At 49.7% G+C, this 11,760-nt stretch overlaps 1 protein-coding gene across 1 annotated transcript in view; it reads left to right on the forward strand.

Annotated features, from left to right (window-relative positions):
- FOXO1 (forkhead box O1) overlaps positions 2,917 to 11,760 on the forward strand; it is a 63,436-nt gene continuing 54,592 nt past the window's right edge. The window contains exon 1 of the mRNA XM_021377170.1: positions 2,917 to 3,679. Coding sequence (XP_021232845.1) covers positions 3,077 to 3,679 — 603 coding nt within the window. The 5' untranslated portion in view covers positions 2,917 to 3,076. The remainder of the gene's footprint in view (positions 3,680 to 11,760) is intronic.

Raw genomic sequence — 11,760 nt, forward strand, 5'->3', positions numbered from 1 at the left:
CCACCACCTGGCTTGGCAGAACCAGCACCCCCTTCACCTCTCCTTGTTGGCTCACTTTTGCCCTCCATCCAGCCACCCATAGTGGTACTGCATGGGGATATTGGGGCAGGAGGAGGGGGGTGGCCATGGGCAACTCCTGCTGACCAGGTATTCCACCTGTGCATGGCAGGAGGTGGAGCGGAGACCAGGTAGCTTCAAGCCCCGGCCAGCAGGTACCCTGGTAGATTGCTCTGAAAGTAATCCCTCTTATTTATTTCCATGGAAACTACAACAGATACAAAGAGCACAATAACGCTGTTTGATAGAGCAAATTCTCAGCTACAAAATGCTGTTTTTCAACAGTCACCGTTACTAGCTACGCATTTTTACCAGAGATGAATAAGCACCTCTGGGGTGCCTCTGCTGTTGAACTGAGGAGGGCTGCAGCCCCTCTGTGCCATATGGAGACAGAGCTGTCTTGTCCCACATATTGCTCCTTGGGATCAGCATGCTCCTGCCTGTTGTTTCTGGCTGGCACTAGGCCACCAGACACTGATGGAGCCCTGAAAATCCTGGGGATGGCATGGCAGGGCAAATGGTGGCTAAACATTTTCCATGTGCTATCAAACGAGCTGCCAAGTCAGACCCTGCTGAGAGAGGAGAGAAGAAAATGGGGGTGCTGAGCTCCCCCAACCTTCGTCTGCAATCATCTTCCTCCCAGAAAAACAGCTTCTGTCATACCCGGCACAAAACTGGTCCTTCATCAAGGCTTACTGCTATGCTACATGTGTGTTCACTCACTGTGCACACACGCATAGCAAAAGGAGCTCTGCACAGAACAGGATTGCCTGCAACTTCATGTAATCCCCTGCTGAATGTGATCAAAACCTCAGAAAGTGAATTAGATATACAGTAGTAAAAAGGCAGCGCAGATCCTTTATTTTGGCTGCCTCAAACCCTGCATATGAATAAGAGGCTCTGCTTTTTTCCACTGATGATAAAAGGCAATCTTCAGGTCTTTCATTTGAAAAAACACATGTGGATGCAAACGATGAGAGGAGAAACTGCACTGTAGAGGAGTAGAAAATGGGAGCAGGAGTAGGAGGAGAGAAATGGAAAGGTGGAGTGTGGGAGGAAGGCTGTGGGAGTAGAGAATGAATTGTGGAGCATCCATCAGCATTTAGGCATTGTGGGAGATGAGATAAACTTAACGCTGTCATTCATAGATGGGGTAACATGTCTTGCACGGAGCCAGCAGCGTGCTGAGCTGTTTGGGAAGGAGTAACCCTGCTCCAGGAGCTGAATGGGGCATTTTGTTTCTGGCAGCATCTCCCGAGGGTGCTCGGTGGTGTCTGGGCACACGGAGCCCCAGCGATGCCCACTTGCAGAAAGTGGCCGCGCGCTGCACAACCACACGGGCTGGGCTGGGGATGTGCTGGGGCTGAGCAGGAGCCCTCTGCAGCCCTCCTCCTGGATGGCACAGCTCGTATGGACGGAAAGAATGTGTGTACCAATAGAGGTCTGGTGAGAACAGAATTTTTATGAAAAAATCAAAGCAGTGAGCACAGGAAACAAATACATTTCCTCCAGCAGGACGGGTGCCGGCCTGGCTCTTTGACTTTTATTTCAGGCACCGGGAAAGTAAAAGGAAGGGGTTCGGTTATCCGTGGGCTCCCCTTTCGCCCAGGCTCCCTCCCAGTGCTCCCATTCGTATCTCACCCCTCCCTGAGCTGTGCTGGGGAGCGCGGGCGGACACCGCTCCCCGGGGCTGGGACGTGGCTCTGGGAGGTTGAGCAGGGACTATTTCGGATTTTCTTTTTTTTTCTTTAAATGGACATAAAATTTATTATTTTTTAAAAGATCTGTGGGCGAAACGGTACAGAGTTGCGGGCTGAGTCCTCAGCAGGCTTTCGAAAACGCAGAAGGGACTTAAAGCAAAGGGACTCCGAGGTACGACAGGCAGCAGCCCACAGCGATCGTCTTTGGCGTGCTGGAGAACAACCACGGCAGCAGCAGAGCGTTCAGTGCCAGCAGTTCCTCCGCGCTTACACATAAGCGCACCGACTCAGTGCTTCGGTGCCGTGCTGTATCCTAAAAAGCGTTCTCATAGCAGCCTGTGTACGTAGAGCTATAATCAGTCACGCTGTGGGCCTAAATCCAGTCTACTCTACTCTGCTCCTTAATATCGTAGGAGCACATTTTTGTAGGAGCAACGAGCTACATTTCAGTAAGCCCGACACTCTCAGGGGAGCGGGAGCAGCCCACGGCCCGACGGGACGGGACCGCCGCGGGACGGGCAGCGCCCGGCGCTGGGCTCGCTGGGGGTTTCGGCGCTAAGGCTGCAGTGGGTTGTTAAAGCATTACGGAAAATGAGGCAGATCTTGTTAAAAAATCGGCTGTGTTGGAAGGGATCTCATCCCTGAGATCGCCTCTCCCGGCAAAGGCGATGGCATCCTCTCGGTTTCAAAGACGGGAAAACTTCGCGGCTGCCTTTGCCGCACGCCGGGGGCCGCTCCTCTCCGCTCCCGTCGGGGCCGGGGGCAGCTCCCATGCGGGGACGTTCCCGCACAGTTCCTGCCCCGCGCCGCTCCGTGACAGCGTTCGCCCCCAACGGGACACGGCGCCATAGGGATGAAAAGAAAAAAAAATACACCAAACAAAACACAACACCCAAACCCCAAACACACACAAACCGCCCACAAACAGCACGGGGGCACCGGCACCCTCCCGCAGCAGCGGCCCCGCGGCGGGAGGCGGGCGGGCGGCGCGGCGCTGCCATTGGCGCGGCTCGGGCCGGCCCTCCCCGCCGGGAGGAGGAGGAGGAGGAGGAAGGCTGGAGGCGGGGCGGGCTGTGCAGTCGGTGCGCGCCGGGCGGCCGGGTCGCTGCTGCTGCCGCCGCCGCCGCCGCCGAGCGCGAGGAGCCGGGCAGGGCGGCGGGGCCGGAGCCGCGGGGTCGGAGCCTCGAAGGGAGTCGGCGGCCGCGCCGTCGGGGCCGCGCCGATCCGCGCTCAGAGCCTGCATGGGGCGGCGGCGCTGAGCCGTCCCGCTGTCCCCCACCGTCCCGCTGCCCCTCGCCGCCGCCGCCGCCGCCGCCGCCATGGCCGAGGCCCCGCAGCTGGTGGACATCGACCCCGACTTCGAGCCGCTGCCGCGGCCCCGCTCGTGCACCTGGCCCCTGCCGCGGCCGGAGTTCAACCCGCCCAGCTCGGCCACCTCCAGTCCCGCGCCGTCATGCGGAGGGCAGCCCGACGGGGCGGCCGCGGCCGGAGCAGCCGTCGCCGTCGCCGCCTCCGGGGCGCTGAGCGCCGACTTCATCAGCAACCTCTGCCTGGTGGAGGAGAGCGAGGACTTCGCGCTGCCCCCCGCCGCCGCCCCCCCGGAGCCGGCCGCCTGCCGCTGCGGGGACTTCCCGGCTCCCGAGGCCGGCTGCCGCCTGCACCCGCCGGGGCCGCCGCCAGTGCCGCCGGTACCTCCGGCCGTGGCCGCGCTGTCTCCGGGCCCCGTGGCCGGACAGCCCCGCAAGAGCAGCTCGTCGCGCCGCAACGCCTGGGGCAACCTGTCCTACGCGGACCTCATCACCAAGGCCATCGAGAGCTCTCCCGAGAAGAGACTCACCCTCTCCCAAATCTACGAGTGGATGGTCAAGAGCGTGCCCTACTTCAAGGATAAGGGCGACAGCAACAGTTCAGCCGGTTGGAAGGTGAGGGCCGGGCGGGACCCCTTTTGCATTTCATTTTAGTGCTGTTTTTTCTTTCTTTTTTTTTTTTCTCCCTAAAAGCAAAAGAGAGAAAAAAAAAAAGAAAAAAAAGACTCGTTTCTGCCCTCCCCCCGCAGGGCTCGGCTCGCTGGGAGGAGGGCCCCCCCGCGCCCTGCCCCGCCGAAAGCAAAAGTTCACGCCGTGTCACGGCGCCGGCCCCGGGCGAGGAGGAGGGAGCGCGGCTCCTCCCGGCCCCCCCGGCCGCGCGGTGCGAAGGTTCCGCCGCCGCTACGGGCACTGCGCGGCCCCAGGGGCTCCGGGGGATCCGGGGGGAGCCGTCGGGCGACGGGGAGGTGGCAGAGGCAAACAGCGATGGGGAAAGAGCAGGGGCAGGACAAGGGTTGCAGAAGTGCCGTGTGTTTAATGAGTAAGCGCCGTGTTTGCCCCGGTGGCTGCGCTCGGCTCGATTTGCCGGAGCGTCTGTCCTTTTAAATACTGGGACAGAGCTTCCTGCGATCTCAGTGCGGGGCAGCAGCGGGCTGCCGGCGCGGAACCTGTTGATTTTGGGACTTTCTGCTCAGCTCCGCGCCCCGCAGCCCCTCCGCTCCCCGACCTCACCCACGCTTGAGGTGCGCACCGCGGTGCCAACGCGCGGGGTTTGTGGCAGCGCTGCGTGTGAGCGGCCGGAGCCTTACACCTCCTCTTCCTCCTCCTCCTCCTCCTCCTTCTCCTCCTCCGCCCTGCAGGGATGGCACAGTGCTGCCCTACTCCTGGCTCCGCACCGGTTCGGGCGAGCCCCTGCTGCCCGTTCTCGAGTGTTGCTCACTTCACCTTCCAGTATCTCTAATATTCGCTTTTTTTTTTTTTTAAGCTCAAATCCTATATTTATGTATTTAATATATTAATCGCATGCGTAGGAATGATTATTCCATCCGATTTTTGTAAATGTCGTTATTTTGTACAGGTAAGCAGCGCCCTACTAAAGAAACGTAGGTGAAGATCTCAAACTCCTTTTTAGCAGAAGGCTCTTAAGGCTTTTAAAAATAATTGGTTAGTTCCTATCAATGTGTTTGACTATAAAATTTAAAGAATAGTTGTCTGAAAACGTCTTTCATGAGAGAGCCTCCCTAGGAGAGGAGTGATTGATGGGTGACAACTTTGAAACAAGGGAACTTAGCACTCAAAAACACTGTGGTTTTTCCAGTGTTATTTCAGTCTGCTGGAAATACGGCAAACTGCGCTGACTGCCTTTGCACAATGAGCAGAAGAGACTTAAAACAGACAAAATTAAAGCAAAGAGCTCCCAAATTCAAGCAAGCAAACGCGAACTCTGCTAGCTGCCCGACCTAGGAGGTGTTTCTTTTTTATTACTCTTCTTCCTGTGTTGCTTCAGCAACTAATGGGGCTCGCACACCTCTTGCTATGCCCACACACCTACGCTGTGTGGTACTGGTGCGGACCTGGGGTGCTGGGGGATGTGGTACCCTGTGGCAGGGCGCAGTAGGTACCTTGAAAATAGATGTGTCCTGTCCATGCCTTGCTGTGGATGCCGTCCTTTTGGCAGGCTGCTCAGCATGGTGCAGGATCGCGTTGGTGCTGTGTTTCACAGAGCACCTTTCTGGGGAGTTAGGGGCAGCCCCCAGTGCCAGCCCCTAAAGAGTGCAACCCCTGTGGCACCGGGAGTGTGGCTTAGCCCGGAGCAGGGCTTGGCGGGTCAGGAGCTGCGGGTGCCGGCAGAGCAGAGCATCACCCGCAGCGCAGAGCCAGCAGGAGGGGTGCGGGTCTGACCTAAGAAGTGGCGTGCTGGTGTTTGGCAGCCTGAGAAAGAAAGTGTTATCTTATTTCCTTCTCCTAAATAAGGCTCCGTCTTGTTGCAGCCTGCTGATTTCTGAGGGTAAACAAGGCACCTTTGAAATCATACACAAACTCTATGAAATACACAACAGAACGAGCACCTTGTGCCCAGTGGCACGGTTGTGTTTGTCACCCGGAAGAGGAGAGCTGTACTGGTTGTGAATACATGTGGCCCCTGCTTACTATCTGCAGTTGAACTGCTTTGTATTTTCCACTGTATAAAGAAGTTCAGTGGTGTTGACACTATCTATTGGGAGCTCAAAATAGCATTGAATTTCTGCTGAGTGAAAAACTTTGAGTGAAAATGTCATTTTTAATAAGGGTAGAAACCAAAGATGGTAACGAAAATTTATCACTATTAGCTCAAAAAGCAGATAAAATTATTCTCATCTGTAAGAAGAAAGTGGTTTGTTTCAGACTGTCTTACCACAAACTCTACTCTAAAAACCAAAAACCCCATTGAGCACTAGGGGAACAAAGTGGGGAACCCACGGCTGGTGTGGATGGAGTGCCCATGGTGTGCCCATGGTGTGCCCTGCACGACCTGCTGTGGTGCAGGACATGGGCACAGGCCGAGTGCACGCGGCCCTGCTCAGAGAAGGCTGAAGCAAGAACAAGATCTGCTTCTGAGATAACTGAGAGATCATTGTGAAAGTTGCGTGGAAGAGTGAAACTTTGATCGCAGCAGTCAAGTGAAAGCGTTGTTTTCTTCTACCTGTGCTAGTGGGAGACTACGCGTGGGGCTTAGGGCAGTTTATAGGCCTCGAGGAGCTTCATCACCACCATGGATTGGTTTCTTTTTACTCAAATCTGGTAACTTTCAGGCTAATCATCATGTGCAAAAAGTGAAACTCCTTTGTGATGGGCATATTTCATGATGTTTTTGCTCTCTGTCAGAATTGTTGAGATCCATTGTAAGGGAGTTATCACAGTTAAGCTTTGTTGAATGGTCGCAGTCTTTTAGCCAGGTATTGAAAATAGGTCCAGATCACAACCTGTAGTATTACATTGGCTTTATTTAGTAATTGTTTGGATAGAGATTATTAGATTATTAAGCAGAAAACACGGAGTTTTGGTGCACCCATCTCAAGATGGCCATGGTAGTTATTTTTCCCCATAAGAGGTGTTAAGGTGGGATGTGTATTTACACCTCCTTGACTTCTAAACCCAAGGAAACTTGATCACCCAAATGTATTTGTAGCCGTTGCTCAAAGAATGAGGCTAGATGGTATCCAGCTGCAGAAGGATGAATGGGCGTCAGCCTGAAGGCTTGAGAACCAAACCAGTGTGTGTGGGGGGGCTTTGGGTGGCCTCCTCATAGGCATGCTTGGTGGTCACGACTTCTGCCGTGAATTGATTCCCATACAAAATCGGTGCTGGGGTGTGGTATATTTGAGTCCAAGGCTACATGTGTGTTATCGAGTGCTGGAAAGCACTGAGAAATCAAGAACCATCTTCATGATTGACAAAAGCTTTTGATTCTAGATCAGGGAATAATTGTGCAGATCTCAAGTCTTTAAAATGGAACAAGGACATCTTGGTGAGGTTTTTACTGTGCATTTCTGTTTCAATGTGGATGGAGACATCACTTTAACTGAAGACTGTCTTGAGGAATTGCTCTGTGTTCCCTCAGTGCTGGTTATGTACCTGCAGGTGTTTAACTCTGTCCCTTCATGGTAGGACTATTTAGGTAGATGCTTTCCTGGGAGACTTGCGGACCCCCTAGCATTATGCACTGTGTTATGCATATGTACAGCACACGCGTGCATGTACATCTGCATACGTCTATTTATCTCCTGTGATAAATCTTATCACAACCATGCTTTTGTACACATGCTAGCAATAGCCTCAGCATTGGAATGTGCCTTCATTGCCTGCCTGAGTCACCAGCTCTAACTCTGCTTACTAAGGGTGAAGTTCCATTTGTGCAGGTGCAAGGTGCCCCTGCCTTCATAACTAATGGTGAAGCTCCTCAACTGCTTGTTCTTTTCAAGCTTCGTTCTCTTTACCATCTACATTTGTCTCTCAGACTTAGGCCTGACAGAAAGGAGAAGCCCTGTTCAGGGCTCGGACCCACCTGCCCCTGCCCCGTGTTCTGGTCTGGTGCAGCCTGCTGCTCCTGGGCCTTGCTGGGCTCCCAGCCCTGCTTCAATTCTGCATTGAAAATATTTTAGCTTTATATTTTAGGTTCTTCTTTTTTTTTTCTTTTTTTTTTTTTTAACAAGACTCCAGAAAGGACGTGCTCCTGAGATAGATGTTTGTTCAGATTCTCTCCAGTTTCCAAAACGTACCGCTACCTAAATATATGCAGCTCTGTTGACACAACTGGTGAATATTTTGCAAAACGAGCACTTTCCTTTTGGAACTAAAATGCTGATACAGTTTGCAGCCACAGATTTGTGAAATATGTAGGGCCGTTGCCACAGCCTACAGAGGTTCAATCTTCAGCCTCTTCTGCTTTGGGAGAAAGTTAGTATTTGAAGCAGGGATTTCTCATGGAAATGATTTTGTAACCTTGGGTGGTGAACACTGAAATAAGATGTGCCAAAGATGCCTTGTAAGTAGCTTGTTTTCCTCTGTCAGAATTATGCAAAATGTGGATAAATTTACTTTATTGTTAAGTCCTATGAAGAGGGAGCTTAAAATTCACTGATCCTGACAGCAGCTAACTATAGTTAAGCATATGGCAGTGCATACTAATACTGCAGTGAATTTTGTAGCATTCTGTGTGTAAGTTTGGTGTGCCAAAGTGAGTTTTAAATAGGGGGAAACACTGCTTTTTGTGATGACAGTCTGCACGTCAGAAATGGATGAAGTGTGCTGGGAAGGGTCGTGTTTAGAACAGCGTCTGCTGCTGCACAGAGAGCTTCAGCATGAGCTGCATTCATTTCTGAGGGCAAGTTCTGTTCACATTTAAGCATTACTTCTAAATGTATTTGGTGAATGTTATTCATGTGTGTTCATCAAACAAAGCTGCTTCATTCCTATGCTTTAGTTTGTAATATGCAAACATCTTCAGTTACTGTAGCAGCCTCAGGTCTCCATTCCTAGTGTAGGAGGTGGAGGAGTACGAAGAATGAAGTCAACTGCTTTACCGTATTGATGATTATCTCAAACGAAGCACTTCATTAGACCTTGTGCTAGATTTTTTTAGTGGCTAATGAACTCTGCAAAATAATATCTAAGGAGGCAAATGTATTTACTTTGGAAGCATTTCTGTAGTAACTGGTAAAGGTTTAGGAGTGCTTTCCCATGTGATATGTGGGGTGGGAGGTGGCTGGGTTTAAAAACACAGTCACTGGAAGTCTGCTGCGACTCTAGCAGCTGCTGCATCAAGCAGAAAGTTGGCGGAGAAACGGAGGGCAGCACTCAGTTTGCTCAACTTGCTGTTGCTCACGGCATCGTGCATTGCTGCATGATATCAATGATTTTACAGTTCTGCTTGTAAGCACTTCTTATTCTAGAGTTAACTCAACTTCAAGCTACAAGTCTTCTCTTGTTCTAGCCTTAGAAACTTAATTTTTGGGAATGCTAGGAATCTGCACAGCTGGAGATGTGCTTGGTCCCGTTGCTGCTGTAAGCCAGTGGGCTGGGGATAGCTATGGTGGCATCAGAGGAGCCCGCCTGTCCCCAGCACGTTAACTGCATGCTACTGTGAGCTTGTCAGGGCCATCTTTGTGGTTCCTACCTGTGCTTTGCAAGACGTAAGAGCTCTTATTAATTAGCATGTGTAGCTTTTTTCTGAGGATCTGTGGTTCAGAGCTCATTTCATGCTGGTCTTTGTGCATCTCCTACATCAGTGTGTGAAAGATGAAGGGGACCGCACTTCTTGCATGCTGGCATCTTCCTCTAAAAACGTTGGAGGCTTAACCCTAACCTTTGCCCTATAGTTAATTTAATTAGTGCCAGAAATAAATATTTCTTTTTAGTTATGCTCATAAGTCAGGAGATTAAAGACTTTTTGAAATGAAATGAGTGGTTGGACCCTGCTGTCCTGGTGCACTTCTGGTGTTGCAGAGGAGCAGGGCAGTGGATGAGCACAGCTGCTCATCCACTTTTAGTCTGTTCTAAAATCTCCAAAATTTATTATTATTTTTTAATTTTCCTTGTTGGCAGTTACTGTGAGTGGGCAGCAGAGGGGCTTTGCTTTTCCTTTTTCTTTAGGGAGGGGAACTCTGGAGCTTTGGAGCATGGACATTCATTTTATGGGAAAAAAGTCAAAGTGCAGATTGCAGGCTTTTACTTTTTTATCTCCTTCCCAAATAAGGACTATCTGCATAGTTCAGAGTATGGACTTTAATTATCCAAATACTGTTTACAGTCTTGCTTGTAATGAAAAAGTAGCAACTTCTTCAGTTTTCTTATGCTTAGCTCCAGAAACTGTGACGTGGGTGGAGTTTCAATTACCCATCACTGACTTTTCAAACTACACAGTTAGATAAGGCTGAAGCAACTCGCTATAAATGTGGTGACTTGTTAGACCGCATTTATTGTGCAAAGGAGCTTACATCCTGCAAGGTCAGCAGAAATGCTTAATGTTTGCCTGGCTGGAAATTAATTAAATTTGGCGACTGAAATTAAAGGAATGGATTTGTTGCCCGTTGTGTTATATTGAGCTGTCTTTCAGTTCCCAGACTGTGAATTAGCACGCTTGCAAATGTTTTTTGGCATGCGTGAATTTTGGGTCCAAGTTGGTGCTATCTTTTGGCATCTGTAGTGTTTTTAGATGTAGACAACTCGTTTCACTTTGGCTGCTGTCCTTTAATGTGTGTTTGATGTATCTGAAGCAGCTAATGGGGTTAAGGATATCAACAATCCAAAAATATACTCTTGTGATGATTGGGGGTGCTGATCTGCCTGTAGCTTGCATTTGCTTAAAACTGATTCAACTGAATCTGCTAATTGGAATGTAATTGTTTGAATAAAAAATAAACTACCTGAGCTGTACATATCTCGTACATATATCCAGATTTTAATTTTGATTGCCAAAAGCATACTTATGGAGTGAGAGATCTTTGGTGTTTGCCAACTAAATTATATCTTATAGCGGGGCTTTGCAATATGTAGAAACTCTTAATTAGGTATTCAAAAAATGAAGACGTTGTTATTCAGAGATGCTTCATAGCAGGCCTCCGCACTTCTCTGCTGTCAGGATGTGAAAGGATTATCTGCTGCGTGCTCCCGTTTGTCGTTAATGTGTTGATTTCTCTTTCCAAAAATACTCTGATTAAATGCGAACATTCGAATTAAACAAAATTGGTTGCAGCCCCCACAACCCTTTCTCCCAGAAAACCCAGCTCTGCAGGCATCCTGGTGGTGGGCCGAGGGAAGAGTTATAACTCATGTTGGATGGTGTGAGGAGGTAGGGGGGTTCAAGATGGGAGCTCTTGGGGCAGCCCTGGGACCTGGCTGCTGCCTCAGCACTGGCTGGGTGCCTGGTTAAAAAGTTTAAACCATTCAAAACAGGCAAGGTTTTTGTCCCTTGGCCTCTTGGGAGGATGCCTTGTTGCTGTGTCTGTTTTTCAGTGAGATGCTTCAGCTCTTGAGGTTCAGGGTGAGGAGAAGAGTGTCTGTGCTGAAGGGAAGAATCCATGCTGCTAGTGTCATAACAGCTTTAAACTAAAAGAGGGTAGATTTAGACTAGACATTAGGAAGAAGAAATTCTTCACCATGAGGGTGGTGATGCCCTGGCACTGCTGCCCAGAGAAGCTGTGGGTGCTGCATCCCTGGAGTTGCTCAAGGCCAGGTTGGATGGGGCCCTGGGCAGCCTGAGCTGGTGGGAGGTTGTCCCAGAGGGACTGGAACTGCATGGTCTTTAAGGTCCGTTCCAACCCAAACCATTCTATGCTATTTTCCTTTTTTCCTTTTTTCCTTTTTTCCTTTTTTTTTCCTTTTTTTCCTTTTTTTCCTTTTTTTCCTTTTTTTCCTTTTTTTCCTTTTTTTTCCCTTTTTTCCTTTTTTTTCCTTTTTTCCTTTTTTCCTTTTTTCCTTTTTTCCTTTTTTCCTTTTTTCCTTTTTTCCTTTTTTCCTTTTTTTTTCCTTTTTTCCTTTTTTTCCTTTTTTCCTTTTTTCCTTTTTTCCTTTTTCCCTTTTTTCCCTTTTTTTTCCTTTTTCTTCCTTTTTTTCCTTTTTTTTCCTTTTTTTCCCTTTTTTTCCCTTTTTTTCCCTTTTTTCCTTTTTTTTCCTTTTTTCCTTTTTTCCTTTTTTTCCCTTTTTTTTCCTTTTTCTTC

Source organism: Numida meleagris, chromosome 1 (genome assembly GCF_002078875.1).
Source record: "Numida meleagris isolate 19003 breed g44 Domestic line chromosome 1, NumMel1.0, whole genome shotgun sequence".
In the NCBI taxonomy this organism is placed as follows: domain Eukaryota; kingdom Metazoa; phylum Chordata; class Aves; order Galliformes; family Numididae; genus Numida; species Numida meleagris.